At 38.1% G+C, this 19,704-nt stretch overlaps 1 protein-coding gene across 3 annotated transcripts in view; it reads right to left on the bottom strand.

Annotated features, from left to right (window-relative positions):
* The window catches only part of PLA2R1 (phospholipase A2 receptor 1), a 113,670-nt gene that overhangs the window by 76,176 nt on the left and 17,790 nt on the right, over positions 1 to 19,704 (bottom strand). For 2 of the 3 annotated variants that reach the window (XM_068545025.1, XM_068545026.1), the window contains exons 4-6: positions 8,497 to 8,670; positions 3,391 to 3,504; positions 2,434 to 2,577 (exon numbers count right to left, since the gene is read on the bottom strand). In XM_068545025.1, the coding sequence (XP_068401126.1) occupies positions 2,434 to 2,577; positions 3,391 to 3,504; positions 8,497 to 8,670 (432 nt within the window). The remainder of the gene's footprint in view (positions 1 to 2,433; positions 2,578 to 3,390; positions 3,505 to 8,496; positions 8,671 to 19,704) is intronic. The other variant, XM_068545027.1, reaches the window with a different exon arrangement.

The raw sequence follows: 19,704 nt of genomic DNA, 5'->3' as shown, positions 1-19,704 counted from the left end.
AAGACATTCTTTTAAAATTGCTTCTAGGACTCTGACAGCTATTAGAATCACAGTGGATGAATGTTAGAACATTTAGATAGATAGATAATATCAACCTAAAAACACAGTCACAGAACCCCTTTAAAAAATGAACCCTAAACTTCACTCTAGAGGTAAGATAAAAAGATAAAAGAGGAACTTCTCTGATTGACGCAAGGGTGGAGATAAGGAAGGAACCTGGGGACCCTGGATGCACAGTTGGAAGACACTGGACTAGATCATCAAAAGTATTTGTTGGACTTGAAACAACAGCAAATAATCCAAACAAAGTTAGCTTAGCTGCCATCATTTCTGGTCTTCTGACCTCTATTAATAGATCAGGAGAGCAAATAAAATTGAAGAAAAGGATAGAAGGAGGCAGTGCAGGAGGGCATAAGAAAAAACAATGAAGACAGAAGAAATTGAGGCAGGAAAATGAAAGGAAAAGAGGGAGGGACAGGACAATAACAGTGATAGCAATGTCAGCACATTCTTGACATAATGAAAAAATCTCTACGTAAAAAAATGATGATATGCTTCTTCTCACCCCCATATTCTACAATATCTTTAGGCTTAGCTACTTAAAGGAAAATAAAAGTTAAAGCTTAATTGTAAGAGGGTGTGGAGAAAAGGGAACCCTCCTACACTGTTGGCAGGAACGTAAATTGGTACAACCATTATAGAGAACAGTAAGGAGGTTCCTTAAAAAGCTGAAAATAGAGTTAACATATGATCCTGCAATCCCACTCCTGAAAACTCCAGAAAAGATGAAAACTCTAATTCAAAAAGATACATGCATCCCAATGTTTATAGCAGCACTATTTACAGTAGCCAAGATATGGACGCAACCTAAATGTCCATCGACACATGAATGGATAAAGAAGATGTGGTACATATATACAATGGAGTACTACTCAGCCATAAAAAAGAATGAGATAATGCCATTTGTAGCAACATGAATGGACCTAGAGATTATCATACTAAATGAAGTAAGTCAGACAAAGGCAAATATCATATGATATCACTTATATGTGGAATCTAAAAAAATGATACAAATGAACTTATTTATAAAAGAGAAATAGACTCACAGACATTGAAAACAAACTTATGGGTATCAAAGGAGAAAGGGGGGGATAAATTAGAAGTTTGGGATTAACAGATACACACTGCTATATGTAAAATAGATAAACAGCAAGGACCTACTGTATAGCACAGGGAACTATATTCAGTATCTTGTCATAACCTATAATGGAAAAGAATCTGAAAAAGAATATATATATATATATACAACAAAATCACTTTGCTGTACATCTGAAACTAACACAATATCGTAAATTAGCTATACCTCAATTTAAAAAAGCTTAATTGGGGACTTCCCTGGTGGTGCAGGGGTTAAGAATCTGCCTACTAATGCAAGGGACATGGGTTAGATCCCTGGTCCCGGAAGATCCCACATGCCGCGGAGCAACTAAGCCCGTGAGCCACAACTACTGAGCCTGTGCTCTAGAGCCCGCAAGACACAACTACTGAAGCCCGCACGCCCGTGCTCCACAACAAGAGAAGCCACGGCAAGGAGAAGCCCGCGCACCTCGACAAAGAGTAGCCCCTGCTCGCCGCAACTTGAGAAAGCCCGCGCACAGCAACGAAGACCCAACACAGCAAAAAAATAAATAAATAAATAAATCTATAAAAAATAAAATAAAATAAAAAAGCTTAACTGTAAGGGATAATATTTTAGAAAGATAATTCAGATTATTATTTTAAATGTAGAGTTGTTTCTAATTATGCTGGTAATGATTCTTTAAAAATGGTTGTGTTTTTATCTCTACTTCCTGAGTTCAGACATTAATTCCATAGAAACTAAGAAGAAGTAATAGATCTTAAGAATAGAAATAACTGAGCTTCAGGTACTAGATTGTAATTATGTGGTATTTAAGTCTCAGGTACACCTAAAAGTTTTGTTTGTTATTTCAAGGAGGAAGTATTACTAATAAGAGATATAGAGTATGATAGGAGATCCATGAAGTAAAGAATTTTATAAAACTATTTTCTAATTCATATGTTTAATTTCTAGGGTAACCATAAATAAAACTCAACTAGAATAGAAAATGAAGCATATCTTGTTTTTCTAAGACAGAATGAATAAGAAAGCAAAGTTTTTAAAAAGAGAGGGAGAAAATGTTTTCTATACGTAGGTTATTTTGCTTTAGTTTTTAGTAAAAACCTAAATGCATTTATTAAATTCATGGTGCCTTTGGAATAACAGATCTTATCTTGTTACACATTTTTATTCATATAAAAACTAGCCTTAGCTAAGTTTAAATTATAAATTATTAGCAAAAAATAAAGGACTTTGAATATATTGAGAGGACAAGTAAGCAACTCATAAAAACAGCTTAAAATAAAAACACTCACCAACTACTTCGTGATCAGTATGGTTTAGATATTTTTTACATATGTAAGGCAGAGTGGACTCACAATCCCGACTTCTCCAGGCATTTGGCATAAATGCATTAAATGTTCCACAGTGATATTCAACAAATGGCTCAAAATTTATTTCTGAAAATACAATGTGTGTGTACTTAATGTTAGAAGCAAAAGCAGTTAGTTCAATATACCGAAATGTAGTTTTAGCATCAAGGAGACAGCCCTTCTCTTTAGCATATGTAGTAAATCCTATAAGATGTTATATTTATGATTTTGCAGTTGAAGTCCAGGCATGACAATGAAATGATTTCCCAAAGATAGCAACAGCTGATTTTATTGTTTTAAGGTAGAGAGATACTTTGCAATCTGTTGCTATTATTTTTTCACAAAATGCAATCGTACTTTATTATATTTTCTAGTTATTCAAGGTTCAACTATAACAATCTTTTAAAAAACACATTTAAACAGAATGTGAGTGCGTTGTATTACACAGTTAATGTAATTGACTTAGAATTCATAAGAAAAACCAATTTTCCTTTTTTTGTGTGAGACATACTGATGTAAGACAGTAATTGATCATATCTTTGGAGGGCAAAGGTTAACTGAAGAGAGAGGAAATTGACTAGGAGAGAGGGAAAAAATATACGAAAACGATCTGTACATAAACATCTACTTCTGAGATTTAATTTCTTATCTCTGTTGCTATTTTTAAAACAACTGACTAGAATCTTGGTTTTGACCCAAATCCTCCTGCAACCTTGGCTTACCTTCTCGGCCTCCATTTTCTCGTTCGGAAAAGCATGCCTTTTAGAAATTCAATCAGGCTTTAAAAATGTTTATAAGCCACTTTCACAATAACATGTTGTATATATATGTGGGAAATATTGCTATTTTAGGCTGTGGGGCGATGTCACCTGTTGAAGGTAAACAAAATGCTGCAGGTACCTGGGTTCCAGTTCAGATAGTTGAGTGGTGTTCTATCAGACCACTGCCAACCAGCATTTTCATCTAGCTGATTCAGACCTATCCATACTTCCACTGCTTCACTGCCAAAGTGCTCTGAAATAAGAGAAATACAGAGCTTCAAAAAAAAAATCAATGTTACACGTCTTTCTTGTTTTCCTGTTCCTGGGGCATGGAGTCATAAATTAACTCCAGCAATGACAGAAAAGGGTTTAAGTGCTACTAAACCCCACACTGGTGCTTCAGAGTAAAAAAAGCCAGCCTGAGAAACATGGCAGTCTCCTAAAGGCTCACTGACAGCAACTGTGAAGTGCTTAATCTAAGCATACAAGAATGCTGCCTCTCAACGGTCGTCAATCCATCAAGAGTTCATGGTTACAAATCTGAGACCATCTGACCTGTGTGAGCTTACCCACTTGAGGGTTTTAGAGGGGGAAGGAGGAAGTGCCCAGGGCCAGTCCTGCAAAGTGCCCCTCTGTCTTCCTTTTTTTTTTGCCACGTGTGTCTGGTGGCCTCAATCTGGAGGCTCAGGACTCAAGTATGCTGAGCTCAGGCTACCTCAGGCCCTGAGAAAGAGGAATAGGAAGAAATGCTATTAAATCTCTATAATGGGTATGTGTGTGCAGAGACGTAATGTTTACACTTGTCAATACTCCTGAAATATTTCATAGTTAAAAAATTGAACAATTTAGAGGACCTTTTCCTTAGGGGTCTGGCTAGGAAGGGGAAGGCAGATTAAGTGTTGTTAGTGTCGGGAGGCAAGCCCTCAAATTTAAGGTATGCTAAAGAAATGGGGGGAGGGCTGTCCAGTTGGAGAGCCAATGGGGGTTGTCCGGCCAAGAGGAGAGCATGATCCAAGGGACCAGAGTACGTAGAGGGATCAACAGCAGGTTGGCCAACCCAAAAATGGGCAGAAGACCTAAATAGACATTTCTCCAAAGAAGATATACAGATTGGCAACAAACACATGAAAGAATGCTCAACATCACTAATCATTAGAGAAATGCAAATCAAAACTACACTGAGGTATCACCTCACACCAGTCAGAATGGCCATCATCAAAAAATCTACAAACAATAAATGCTGGAGAGAGTGTGGAGAAAAGGGAACCCTCTTGCACTGTTGGTGGGAATGTAAATTGATACAGCCACTATGGAGAAGAGTATGGAGGTTCTTTCTTTAAAAAACTAAAAATAGAACTACCATATGACCCAGCAATCCCACTACTGGGCATATACCCTGAGAAAGCCATAATTCAAAAAGAGTCATGTACCACAATGTTCATTGCAGCTCTATTTACAATAGCCAGGACATGGAAGCAACCTAAGTGTCCATCGACAGATGAATGGATAAAGAAGATGTGGCACATATATACAATGGAATATTACTCAGCCATAAAAAGAAATGAAATTGAGTTATTTGTAGTGAGGTGGATGGACCTAGAGTCTGTCATACAGAGTGAAGTATGTCAGAAAGAGAAAAACAAATACCGTATGCTAACACATATATATGGAATCTAAAAAAAAGAAAAAAAATGGTCATGAAGAACCTAGGGGCAGGACGGGAATAAAGACGCAGACCTACTAGAGAATGGACTTGAGGACACAGGGAGGTGGAAGGGTAAGCTGGGACAAAGTGAGAGAGTGGCATGGACATATATACACTACCAAATGTAAAATAGATAGCTAGTGGGAAGCAGCCGCATAGCACAGGGAGATCAGCTCGGTGCTTTGTGACCACCTAGAGGGGTGGGATAGGGAGGGTAGGAGGGAGGGAGACACAAGAGGGAAGAGATATGGGGATATATGTATATGTATAGCTGATTCACTTTGTTATAAAGCAGAAACTGACACACCATTGTAAAGCAATTATACTCCAATAAAGACGTTAAAAAAAAAAAAAAAGCAGGCTGGGGCCATGAGCAGTGCAAATGCTTCTTCAGCTTGGTGTGGGAGAAAGTTTTCTGTGGGCCCCTTCTCCTAACCATTGTGCCTCGGCTCCTCCTCTTTTAATTCAATTCCAGTTTTGTTATCAATGCTATGTAGAAACATGTGCATTGACATGCTTGTGTAGAAAAATATGCTTATCAAAATTGTAGAATTAGGGGAAATTTTTCTTCGGTTTTCCTTTTTGTGCACCTGAACTTTAAAAAATTACTCTAGAACAAACATGTACCACGCGTGCTGTAATATTTGGGGAAAAAACAGTGTCAGAGACTTTAGTGAATAACTAATTTTGTGACACTTTCAAATGTTGCCATTGAATCTTCTAATCTATAAAGGAGAGCATTGATCCCTTATGATTCATCTGCTTCAGAACCCAATTTATTCTGAGCCAGATGCAGGGGCCCTGCCTGAGACTGAGACCCTGACAGATAAGAGTTATAAATAGGGTGACTGTATGTCCCAGTTTGCCTGGAAAATTCATGGCTTATGCTGGTAGTTCCAGAATAAGTATTGATGGCAGAACCTTTTACTCTTCAAAGGGTCTCAGTTTGGATGATCGATTGTATGGTCACCAAGGTTGTAAAGATTAGTGCATTCACATCACAAGGCTGCAGCACCTTCTGTGATTGGGTATTTCGAAACAACAGTGGAAAACTGGAAGAAGCTAAACCTTTAAGGAAAGAGAAAAAGGTGCTTTATAATTTTGAGATTCCTGAAATCACTGGACAGAAACAGCATAACATTCATGGGCCCTGCCTTTCCAAGTTTCTGGGGCATAAACACAAGTCTCTTCCTAATGTCTATTTGGTTAGTCCTTCCAATAGCACCATTTGATTAAATCAAAACTGGTGTCATCATGACAGAAGGCAGAATGGAAGATGGATTGACAAGATGGAGAAATTTCCACATTTCATATCGGGGTAAGTACCAAGTGATGCTTTCAAGTAATCTACTTAAAATATTTAAGTATTAATTATTCTTACCTTAGAGTTATTTTGAATACCCTCTGTGTGACTGTTTTGACAGTACATATAAAAAAATCATTGTATAATTTCTAATCTGTGTTTAAAAGTACAAAAATAGTCTACTTAGCTTTACAAGTAAATTGGCTCACAATTCTGTAATAGTAAATGCAAACTTAAATTCCTTTGGCTATTTCCTGGCATTTGTGGCAGTTTAGATAATTCCTTATACCATAGTTAATGTTCATCAGCGATTAACAAGAAACAGTAGACTATTCTCAACATTAAAAAATACCTTGGTCAGAACAAGCTTCTGTCTTTATGAATACTCCTCTGTTTTCCCAATCTAAACAGTCCCCAAAATCTAATTATAAAATTGTGTTATTTAAATCAAAGTCTCTGACATATCTTATTCCTTTAATCTTTATTCAAGTCTGATAAGTCTAAACTCTCTTATTAAAGATCCTAGCAGTCAAAATAGATAACAATTGTAATTCATAAATGGTGCACAAAATTTTCTATAAATACCATTACAGGCTAATAATGATTTTGGAAATGGGTGTTTTCCTGCAATATGACTCACTCAGATCAGTTTCAGTGATAATTTCCCACTTTTGCAAGTCTGTGGGGAAAGGGGCAGACATATACTGTTCATGCATTTGTTACAATCCTTCTAGAAGTTATTAATGACTTTCAAAAGCCTTAAAATGTGCTTCCTCTTCCGCCCAGTGAATCCACTTCTACAAACTTAGAGAGAAATAATCGGGGATCTATGCACAAAGGTATGTGAGGGATGGTTTTCCATAGCAACAAATAAGTAAATAAAAACAAAATAAAGAATTTTATCTACCTATCCCTATCTAATATTTGGAGATTAGCTAAATATATTATCTCTAACCTGTATCACTATGTAACCATTAAAAACCATGATGTAGATCTATATTTATAGACATGGACAGATGTTCATTCTATGCAGGTAAATTACATAAGCATGTTACTAAACTGTGCGCATAGTTGCTGTTAAATGTTTAACACATACTGAGTGTTTGTTTTGTGTGCCAGGCACTTTTCTAAATTTTCACCTGTTCTATAACATGTAATTCTCACCACCAAAAAGTAGGTATTGTTATTATTTCCACTTGATAGAGGGGGGAAGTTGAGGCACAGAGAGGTTAATTTACTTCTTTAGCACTGCTAGTAAGTGATGGAGGTGGGATTCAAACCCATGCAGGTGGCTCTTTGGTCCCTGTTCCTAACCTCTGTGCAACAACTGCCTCATGTTTTTATTTAATATCATTTTTCATAGATACTATGGATTATGCATGCATTTGTATGTTTTTTTGCAAAAGAAACATGGTTATCTCTGGATTGTGGAACTATGAGGGTTTTTCCTTTGATTTTGTTTCTGTATACTTGAACTTTTAAAATTATCCTAGAATGATTTTATTATTGTTATTCTAGAAGAAACATGTGCAATATAATTTGGAAAAAAGCATCAGAAACTTTTAATGAAAGTGACTAATATTGTGACACTTTCAAATGTTTCAGAAAGATTTTTAAATGCTGCATGTACACGTCTACAAACACATTTAATCTATAAAAGAGAAGTAAAAAGAGAGTTTAGGTGAGAAGGTGAAATAGATCAGACCCAGCTCCTTAGCAGTCTTTTGGCAGTTTATGTTATTACTTTACAGCGTTAGTTAACATGTGTGTGCTTTTGCTTTTCCAATTAAATTTTAAGTTCTTTGGCATCCACTGGAAACCCTACTACTACACACAGTGATGACAGGTAAGATTTTGTTTAATTAGTAAACAGCTTAATTATTTATAAATGGAAACGGAATGGCTAAGCTCCCCAGCAAAGCAGGAATTCGGACTTAAGTTTAGAAGTCTCCCTATGCACTTGTTGGAGCTGAAAATTCTCCTGGGTCCCTTGCTGTGGCCTCAACTTCTCTTTTCCAAGGGGGAGAAAATAAGAGAGGCACGGCCAGGTGTCAAATGGAATGGCCCAGGGTTCAGTTCAAAATTCTGGGTGTGAGTTTGGGCCATGTTAATAACAGAAAAATATTTTCCAAGGGACCTTTTTTTTTCCAGAAGGTATCTTGGCATACATGGACATAACTGTAAACACCAATCATTTTAACTGTACCAACATCAATGTGCATCATCCACCTACTTACTCCTTATGAAATTTTCTTCAGTCTCATCTGCAATACTTAATAAAGCACCTCCTTGCATCTGGCATGAAGAGTGTGCCTCGCTCCAGGAGAGGGAGGAAAGCAGGTTGAATTGGTAGCAAATGTGTGAATTGAGATCCTTCTCCCAGACAGCGTCACAACCCACCTCTGTAGATGCTGAAAACAAAATCCATTAAAACATTATAATCTTATTTTATCTATACGACGATATATTTCTAAGATGAATTTGAATGGCATGATTCCAACTTGCAACTCCTAAAACTACAGAGCCCTTATCTGTTCTTGATTAGGTCTTTATGATGAAATCTGCATTGTTTTCCCATAAGCACTTTATGGTAAAACTTGTTCAAGATTGAAAGGAAATTCAAGAAATTATCAATAAAGAAGCTCTGATCCTTTCTGGGAAAATGACATCAGCTATTTTTAAGAGAAGGAAATATAATTGGGGTATAGGTATTTGTGAAAATAACATCTGAATTCTTTAAAGTCAGAACTTTATACTGAAAGCTGTGTAAACTGAAGTATTTATTTGAGATAGATGCAAATATTGTTTCAAAAAGCTTTTCCCTGCAAATACCAAAATGCTAGATGGAATAAAAGGGATACAGTAGAAACATGACTCTAAAATGAACAGAAGTGTTCAAATAAACATTGAGAACGGGAGCACTGATATTTAGTTTAAGACAGTTCTTTCAGTCAAAAGGAGGAGAAGCAAAATCCACTTGCAAAACATTGGCCAAGGATTGTGTAGTTTGCTTAAAAGTAAATTTAATAAAATATGAAACGTGGATCTGGAATCTGAAGTTTATTGAAATAACAGAAAATGAAGACCTACTTTGGGTGCTTTTGCTGAAATTTTAAATCAAACCCTAAGGTGAACCTAAGCAGCCATAAAAATTACCTGAAATCAAACTCAGCCAAAGAATTTCATAATGTAGACAATGTGAACCATGCTACAGCATGAGTGTAACTGATGGTCAGACAATCTGCTAAAATCTAGCACAACTTTTCCCGAAGTACAATCCACAGAGTATTACAACTTCAAAAGCTCTCCAAGAAAAGCTGGGACATAGTGCACATGTAGCCTCCTCTGGGGAATTCATAATATACAACAGCATATTAAAGGCTCTGAGAAGTTCTCTAATAAACAGCTTAATTTTAATTCAGTATACTTCAAACTTATTTGACAATGAAATCTTTTTTGTTTTCTTTTCCCCACAATACTTAGTTAGATGGCTCCCTTGGGAATGTGGGAAGTTTGTTTTCATGTCTGGTTGCAATGTGCCTTCCCAGAACTGAGTTAGTTAAGGAGAAGTTATTACATAAATCTAAGGTTGTCTACAGAGTTTCCTGACTGACACATGTATTTATAGAAGGATCCAAGATTGAAGGAGGATCTAGCACCAAGAAGACAAGTCTATCACCGAGGAAAACTGTAGGAAGAGGAAGAGAAAGGGAGGAGGACATCTTCAGTAATCATCTTGCCCTGGTGGCAGAAATTTCCCCATTGAGTTTGAATCCTTAGAGACCGTCTTCGTTGAAAAGCTACGCCATCCATGAGATGGACAGCACACTAAGCATTATCAGACATCAGTTTAGCCCTGTTCATCCCGTGTGAGAGCTGAGGCCATGAAAGAGGAACAGGGGAGTGTTTACAATTTCAGTGTGCATAAAAATCATTTAGCCAGCTTCTTAAAAAAACCACAGGTTCCTGGTTCTCAGTCTCAGAGATTTTGAATTGGAAGGTCAGGGGTGGGATTCAGAAAGCTGACTTTCCAACGTATTACTGATTCTAATGCAAATGGTTCACAAAGCAAACACTGGGGAACCCTGGCTTGAAAGAAATCATTTGAAGCACTTCCCAAGGAGAGCAGGTATGAGTAGCCTTTGGCTACTAGAAGATAGTAGGATGTCAGAAGGGGAGATAGGAGGAGGATGTCAAAAGGAGAGATCTGGGTATAGGGTACCTGCCTCTCATCTACTGCCTTGGGTAAAGATTTGATAATAAGTCCTAATTATAAGCCTCCATGGTAAGCCATGCCATGATAAGAAAAGGTTCAGAGGACACTTCAGTTGATCTCATTCCCATTTTTGCCGAGAGTTGGTCCTGCCCTTTCAACAGGACATGGATTAAGCTACATAAAACAGCCTTTTGCAGAAATCTGCCTGAATTCTATACATTAAACAGTTAAGATGAGAGGCTTGCAGGTGATCCTGTCTGTGCTACAAATTACATTACCCAGTTTTGTTAGATTTCCCCTGGCTTTGTGTTATCTGTGCCAGTTCTTAAGGTTAATCAAAAGGAAACTCCCGGTCAAATGTTTGCAAAAGGTGCCCATATTCTTCTAACAAGGCAGTCCATTTGTCATTAAAATTTGGTTTTAACTAAAATATAAGAATTTGTATTTCTGTGCTGTCAGACACAAGTCCTCTCTTTGCATCTCTAGATGGGCTGCATGTGACTCCATGGATCTGATTTGAAGATTTCATGGTAACAAGTGGAATGAAAGTGCCACCTTGGGCCTGGGCACTGTGATGTGTTCTTCTGATCTCCCTTCAGGACCAAAGGCTTTATTTCCCCAGCTGCCAGCAGACACCTCTCAACATGAAGCCTTCTTCAAGGATTGCCTTGGCTGAAGAGGCTCTTTGCCCAATATCACTCTCCCTTCCTAAGGGCAGTCTGCAAACCATGACTGGTCAGTGCAGGGCTATAAGACCCCTCCTCTCACCCCAACTAGGGGCAAATCCAGCCTGAGAACTCCTTGTGGGTCAGTGTGGGGAGTCACCAGCCCTGCATCACCGTCTTGTGCAATCCTGCTCTCTTCCCTTCGATCCTGAGACCCCTCCCCAGGGGGCCTCCTGCATGCTCATCTTGGCCTCGGAGACTGTCCCCCGGGAACTCCCTTGCCACAGGGTCCCGTCCTGGCCTGGGGCATTTGCGTGTATTTACTCTTAATCCTCTTGCTTATTCATAACTAACTTCTGCTTCTAAGCCACTGAAAATTGCAGGCTGGTACATTTACTTTTTCTTGAAAAATTCTAATCTAAGGGATACCATCAGATTGTTATATTTCTTTGCATCTTTGGTTGTCTTTATATTATCTCTTCTGTCGCTAAATTCTGAGCTCCTTGAAGGAAGCAACTATGTCCTATATATCTTTGCATCTCCTACTGTTTGAAGAAAGATTGCCAAAATCTTTTGCATGATAGTGATTTTTTTCCCCTTTCAAAATACACCTTTCTTCTAATGAACTGAAGTATATTCATGTCAACACCGATTTTATTATAGATTATGACTGAGATGCAGCCATTTCTCCTTCTCTATTAATATGGCTTTTTTGTCATCCCTAAGGATGCAGCTTTGTCATTGTCCCAGGTGTATCTTTCCTGCCACTTTAAAAAATGGTTGAATTCTTTTAAAAAAAAGAACTCTTATACTATTCGAGCAACTCCAGGCTACAAAGGTACTATTTTTCTCTCTCTTTGGTCTTTCATACACTCAGCAAATAGTTATTGAATATCTGCTCCCTAAAAAGTGCTTTGTTGGTAGATCGCATGTAAAAGGGATACCAAACCAAGTCAGGACTTCCTGCTGTTCATCCCCAATGCCTTACATGCTCCTTGGTAGCCCTGATCACGGTTGAGATTAAATGACGCGTTATGGGATTGCTTATTGATTGTCTGTTTTTCCTGATAAAATTAAGTATCAGGAAAGCAGGTACCGTGTTCCGTCTTTTTCATGTTATTTCCCAAGCTTGCCCATCAGAATTTAAAGGCAGTTAGGCAGAGGAGACTATGCTATCAAAGGAAGCTGAGAAGTGGTGGCCACAAAGGAAAGAGGAAAACTAGTAGGTATGGGTCCCAGAAGCCCAAGGAAAGAGATGGTGTCAGTTTGTTACACGTTGTTGAATCTTTCAGTAAGATGAGGACTGAGTCCATTAGTGACTTTATGGAGTGCGTTCCAGCAGAGGAACCCAATCATCTGCCTGCTCCGTGCCTGCATCCAACAGATGAGCACTGCCAAGGAAAGTCATCTGATGGGTTCATTATCAACCACCCCCGATACTTCCTGGAAACATTACCGGTTTTCCCTAATACGCTTGCTCTCCCAGCAGCCACAGTGTTCATTTCACACCTTTCCTGTTGTCCAAACCTCTCACTCTTTCTTCCCCCTCTTCAGAGAAAGTCCACAGCCACTGGACTAGTTTCTCCTCATTTTCCCCATCACTTAATCCATCAACCTTCTTGGACCTGTACTATCCTCTCCTTCTTCCCTCCCATGGAGAAGTTGTCTTTACATCCGTAAAAGGTCAGTCTGTCCATCTATGATCTGGACCCTACTTCCTTCTGCCTTCTGAGAGACCATATTTATTTCACCAATTGTTTCACTTTCCTGCATCCTCAACCTCTTTCTGTTAGATCCTTTCCAGATGCATTCAAAGATGACCTAGCAGCTCTCATCCTTAAAAGACAAGAAACAAAAAACTCCCTCCCTTGGCCTCGCCATCGTAGTCTCTGCCTTTTCTCTACCCCCATTAATCACATATTTTTATACGTATGCTGTCTCCAATTTCTCATCTCTCATTTACTCTTTAAAAAAAACAGTTTCACTGAGATATAATTAACATGCCATATAACTCACCCATTTAAAGTATACAGTTCAATGGTTTTTAGTATATTCAAAGCATTGTGCAACTATCACCACAATCAAGTTTAGAACATTTTTGTGGGAACCCAATTCCCATTAGCAGTCACTTACCATTCTTCCCTCAGTCCGCACCCCTACCTCCAGCCCAAGGCAACCACTAAGCTAGTGTCTGTCTCTATAGATTTGCTTATTCTGAACATTTCATATAAGTGGAATTATACAGTGTGTGATCTTTTTGTGACTGGCTTCTTTCATTTAGCATAATGTTTCCAAGGGTCATCCATGTTGTAGCATGTACCAGTACTTCATTTCTTTACATTGCCCAATAATATCCCATTAAATACTACTGGGTATACTACATGTTATTTATGCATTCATCAATAGGTAGACATTTGGGTTGTTTCTATTTTTTGGCTATTATAAATAATGTTGCTATAAGCATTTGTGTAAAGGTTTTTGTGTAGGTATATGTTTTCATTTCTCCTGGATATATACTTAGGAGTAGAATTAGGGGTCATATGGTAACCCAATGTTTGACCTTTTAAGGAACTGACAGACTGTTTTCCAAAGCAGCTGTATCCTTTTACAATCCTTCCAGCAGTGGATGAGAGTTCCAATTTCTCTATATTCTTGTCGGCATTTGTTATTGTCTGTCTCTTTGATTTTAGCCATTCTGTGGGATGTAAAGTGGTATCTCACTGTGGTTTTTGTTTGAATTTCCCTGATGGCTAATGATACTGAGCATCTTTTCATGTGGTTATTGGCCATTTGTAAATCTTTTTTTGGAAAAATGTCTATTCAGACACTTTACCCATGTTTAAACTGGGATTTTTGTCTTTTTATTATTGAGTTATGAGTTCTTTATATATTCTAGATATAGGTCCCTTATTAGATATCTGATTTGCAAATATTTTACCCCATTCTGTGGGTTGTCTTTTCACTTTCTTGACTGTGTCCTTTGAAACACAAAAAATTTTGATTTTGATGAAGTTCAACTTATCTATTTTTTTCTTTTGTTGCTTGCATTTTGGTGTCATATCTAAGAATTCATTGCATTTTCAAGATCATGAAGATTTACCCCTATGTATTCTTGTAAGAGTTTTATAGTTTTATCTCTTCCATGTACATTTTTAAAATCTATTTTGAGTTAATCTTTTTATAAGGTGAGAGATAGGAGTTTAATTTTATTATTTTGAATGTGGAATCCAGTTTCCCTGCACCATTTTTTGAAAAGACTATTGTTTCCCCATTGAATTGTCTTGGCATCCTTGTCAAAAATCAATTAATCGTAAGTGTGGCCTCTCGATTTTATTCCATTTTGACAGTATCACATTGTCTTGATTACAGTTGCTTTGCATAAGTTTTGAAAATGAGAAGTGTAAGTCCTCCAACTTTGTTCTTCCTTTTCATGATTATTTTGGTTCTTCTGGGTCCTTTGAATTTCCATGTGAATTTTAGGATGAGCCTGTCAATTTCCACAAAGGAGTCAGTTAGGATTTTGATAAAGATTGCTGTAGTAGTGCCATCTTAGCAATATTAAGTCCTCGATCACATGAACATGGAATGTCTTTCCATTTATTTAATTTTCTTTAATTTCTTTCAACAATATTTTGTAGTTTTTAGAGATAAGTTTTTCATGTCTTTTGTTAAATTTTTCCTAAGGATTTTATCCTTTTGGATGTTACAATAAATGGATTTGTTTTCTCTTTGTCTCTTTTTTGATTTGTTTTCTTAATTTAATTTCTGGATTGTTCATTGCTACAGTATTGAAGTACAGTTGATTTTTGTATATTGATCTTGTATCCTGTGAATGAGTCTATTTGTTGTAGTAGTTTTTTTTGTGGATTACTTAAAATTTTATACATACAGGATCATGTCATCTGCAAATAGAGATAGTTTTACAACCCCCTTTCCAATCTGGATGACTTTAATTATCTTGCCTACTTGCCCAGGCTAGAACCTCCAGTACAACGTTGAATAGAGGTGTTGAGAGTGGATAGTCTGTCTTATTCCTGATCTTATGGGAAAGCATCTAGTCTTCTACCATTAAGTATGCTGGCTGCGGGTTTTTCAGAGATGCCTTTTATCAGGTTGAGGAAATTCTCTTCTGTTTTTAGTTTAGTTTTGTTTTTTTCATGAAGGGATGTAAAGTTTTGTCAAATGTTTTTTCTGCACCTATTGAGATAATTGTGTGTCCTTTCTCCTATTTATATAGGTATTACATTAATTGATTTTCAGATTTTCAAGCAATCTTACATTCTTGGGATAAGTTCCAGTTGGTCATGGTGTACAATTCTTTTTATATGTTGTTGGATTCTGTTTACTAGTATTTTGTTGAGGATTTTTGCATGTATATTCATAAGAGATATTAGTCTGTAGTTTTCTTTTCTTGTGATGTCTTTAGTTTCAGTACCATGGTAATACTGGCCTCATAAAATGAATCGGGAAGTGTTCCTTCCTTCCTCTTCTGTTTTTCTATTTACTCTTTAACCCACTCAATCGGGTAACTAGAGTATATCTTGTCAAGGCCATCAATGACCTCCATGTTGCCAGATCCAACAAACACTTAGTTTCAGACCTTGTCAAATCAGGCCCTTCAGCAGCATTCACTTGAATGTGAACTTCATTAGGGCAGGCACCATGACTTTCATCTTTCACATTTGTGGTTATAATCACAGCACCCAGCTGAGTGCTTGGTGCATAGCAGGTGTTCAATACATATTTGTGGAAAAGAGTGAATGAATGGTTTGTGGAAATGGAGGTCAGGCATACATTTTCATAGAAGCCAAGAAGAGACAGTGCTCTGAGGAACGAAAGCAAGGTGAAGGGGTGTAGACAATTCTTTTGAGAAGTCTGTCTATGCAGGGGATGAGAGAGATAGGTATTTTCAGGAGGCTGAAGTGGAGATGAAGGAGTTGTATTATTTTAAGATGTTATTTTAAGACGTGAGTAGGTTTAACTGCTAATGAGAAGGATGCATCATTCATCTATGTTAGAGTAAGAGTGTGCATTGGAATCACCTAGAAGTCTTGTTAAAACACAGATTGCTGGGGCTGTACTTCTAGAATGTCTGATATAGGTGTCTGGGATGTGGCTGGTAATTTGCATTTCTAGCAAGTTCTCAGAGAATGCTGATGCTGCTGGAACCACACTTTGAGGAACACTGAGATACAAGTTGGAGAAGATTGGACGGGAGGCTCCAGAGTCCAGATGGCGAGATTTGCCCTAGGTAGGAGGAGGACCACTATTGCACAGGAAGGAGAAAAAGGAGATGGGTGCAAACCCAGGTAGGCTTAAAGGTTTGGGAGCAGGAAGTTGTCAAAACTTCCCTTCTGATGGATCCTGTTTTCTTTGAGAGGTAGGGATTGAGGTCATCTCTTAAGAGTTGGGAAGGAGAATGTAGGGTAGGGTTAGAAGTCAGGGGAGAGTAGAGAGGTTTGTATGACCCTTGCCGGGAGTGAGAGAGCAGCATGACAAGAGACACGTAATAATACTGCTGACAAAGCCGAGGTTGGCACTCATACATCAATATTGGTACCTATCTGCTCTGTTACATCATTCAAGTTACTGATAAAAATTGTATCAGGTGAATAAGGTTCCAGGGCAATCAGATCATCCCAGAGGTTGGTACCCTAAAAATATCTCAAACTAACTAAGCCTGACTCTCCAGCTATGTAAGACACACAACCAGGACGGACATAGTATGACACAGAACTGCCTCTAAACAAACCCAGAAAGATTCCTCTATATCATCCTTGTTCTAGAAGATCTATAGTGACAGATGTTTTATCATATCCCTCCCTGCTAGTGTGTTTTTGTATGTGTTTATTAGCACTAAATTTACATTGTGCTTACTTACAATCAACGTTTTTAAAAAAAGGCATCATTCTACATTGAGATACTAAAAAATTTCTGTGCAAGAAAGATGAGATACAGAAGTATGAATCTTTGCTTTAATGTACTCACTCCTCTCTGTTCTGTCCACTTTTTGACCCCATGGACAGAGCTATCTGCTTGCTCAGATTCCAGTCTCTGGCACATCATTTTGAGTTAAGTTGGCCACCAGGAACCAAAAGTAACAAGAAAGGAAGAAAACTGGAACTGTAATTTAGCACTGCACAAATAAACATGCTCTCTGCTGGTTGTGGTAAAGGTTAGGAGAGTTGGAATCTGGCAGGCTGTCAAGTGGAGGATGCTTCTGAACTGTAGGAAGCTGAACAAATAGATAGTCCAGGGACTGAAAAGCCCTGGGCACAACTAAACCCAGGCTTCCACCTGGGAAACCATAACTGGCTAAAGTGACAGAGCATGGTGACAGTGCTCTTCAAAGGATCTCAAGGAGAATAGTGTAGTTTAAAACATAGTATCAGGGCCATGTGAAATACATGTTAATCTTATTAGTATTGGTTTGTTTACTTTTAATAATGACATCTACTGGAGATGGAAATGGAAAGAGAAGATGATGTAAATAATGTGACATCTGACTCAAGAATCCAAGGAGTGTAGGGATTACATGCACGTACACCTCCATACAGACATTCAGATTCAGATAGAGAAGGCTGATGATCTGACAGTTAATAAATGATGAAATACTTTCATGCTGGTTGGTGAAGAGCTGCTGCCCTGAGCTCCTCAAGTGCCCCTTTCTGCCTCAGCATCCCCTCCCATTACAGCAGATAAGGGGTTAATACCAGCAGTGGGCCTCTGGGACTCCTAACCTCCACATTAAGGTCTCCACTTGGATTGACCAAGAGCTCATACTAGACTGGTTGCTAAATGTCTTGACATCACCCCTGTATACAGATGTATGTTGCATAGAACTACCTGCATATTATGAATTGTCTGATGAAGAATTATCTGCCACAGGATCACCTGGGTCACTTGTCAAAAATGCAAATGCTCACTGCATCTCTGGGACTGGGCGAGGATATATGTTTTAAACTATCCCCCAGGTGATTCTAGAGCATCATGTCAAATATAGTCTGCATTTCCAGGCATGGAGCAAATCTGTCTATCCTGTATTCCATCTAGAGGCCAAGTTCTTTGAAGAGAGGGTCCTAAGTCCTAACAACACTATGCTTAGTTTAGTGCTGTTGACAGATAATAAAGAGGTAGGATCATTGATTCAGAAGCACATGCTGAAAGGATAAGTTAGGCCTGATGATGATATGATGATGATGATGATAATCCTGGTGAGTACCAGGTACTATGATAAGTGGCTTAGATGCATCATCTAATTGTATCCTCTCAATAACCCGAATAGGTACTGTTATTATCTCCATTTTATAATGAGGAAGCTGAGACTCAGGATCTCATTGTTGGGAAGAAGCAGGACTCCAAACTTGGTCTTTCCAATTTCAAAACCTACACTCTTTCTTATTCACTAAGCTGTACTGGCTCTTAGATTAGAAAACAATTCAACAGGCAATTTATAAATCAGATTCTTTGGAGTTAATCTCTTCAATTTCTTTTTGTTTCAATTTCTTTGTGGCATTTTGTTAACTATGTGGAGGGAATGTAGGCATGGAACATGAAGAGATTATAAAAGCTATATTCTCTGCCTTGCAGAAACCAAGGTGAAGGAAATTGAATATAGGAAGTAGTAGGTGTATATAAATAACCCCCAATACTTAAGAACCACTGGAAACCTTTAAGCTAAATGAAAATACAATAAAATAATAAAGTACTGGGCTTCCCTGGTGGCGCAGTGGTTGAGAATCTGCCTGCTAATGCGGGGGACACGGGTTCGAGCCCTGGTCTGGGAGGATCCCACATGCCGCAGAGCAGCTGGGCCCGTGAGCCACAATTACTGAGCCTGCGCGTCTGGAGCCTGTGCTCCCCAACAGGAGAGGCCGCGATAGTGAGAGGCCCGCGCACCGCAATGAAGAGTGGCCCCTGCTTGCCGCAACTAGAGAAAGCCCTTGCACAGAAACGAAGACCCAACACAGCCAAAAATAAATAAATAAAGATACCTCTCTATTTAAAAAAATAATAATAATAATAAAGTACTAACTGACAAAAAAAAATTTAGAACATTGCAGCTGTCATTGGACCTTGAAAATCGGGTTAAGAAGAGAAAAAGATTTTGAGGTTATAGCTAGAAATCGAGTAACAAGGAAAGGGAATCAAGACAAGAACTCATTGTCGAGAAATAACGAGGGTGACTGCGATTTTAAAAAGATCATCAAGGGCCAGCTGATGCCTGGACTTGACAATGGGCAAGGCAAGCAGTCAGGACATGGAGAAGTTAAGGCAGCTCATAAGAGGGAGTGGATTGGAAGGATAACTGAGCTTTATATGCATTCAGGTTTGTTTGAAGTATCCTGCCTGGAAGCTGGGATTAATGAGATCACAGAGTATTATAATTTGATTCTGGTTAAAGCATCCTTATGTACTGAACTTAATGAGGAACGGCTAATTAACATCTTTTGAACTTAAGGAAAAAAAGGAATATACATCAGAATTGTCTTTTCAAGGCAAAAACAAACACAAAATCAAAGTCTGGATAAATGGAATCAAAGAGCTTATTCAGATTTTAGTAG

This window comes from Eschrichtius robustus, chromosome 5 (genome assembly GCF_028021215.1).
Source record: "Eschrichtius robustus isolate mEscRob2 chromosome 5, mEscRob2.pri, whole genome shotgun sequence".
Lineage (NCBI taxonomy): Eukaryota > Metazoa > Chordata > Mammalia > Artiodactyla > Eschrichtiidae > Eschrichtius > Eschrichtius robustus.
The sequence above is the reverse complement of the archived record's forward strand: the minus strand, read 5'-3'. Positions and strand labels throughout refer to the sequence as shown.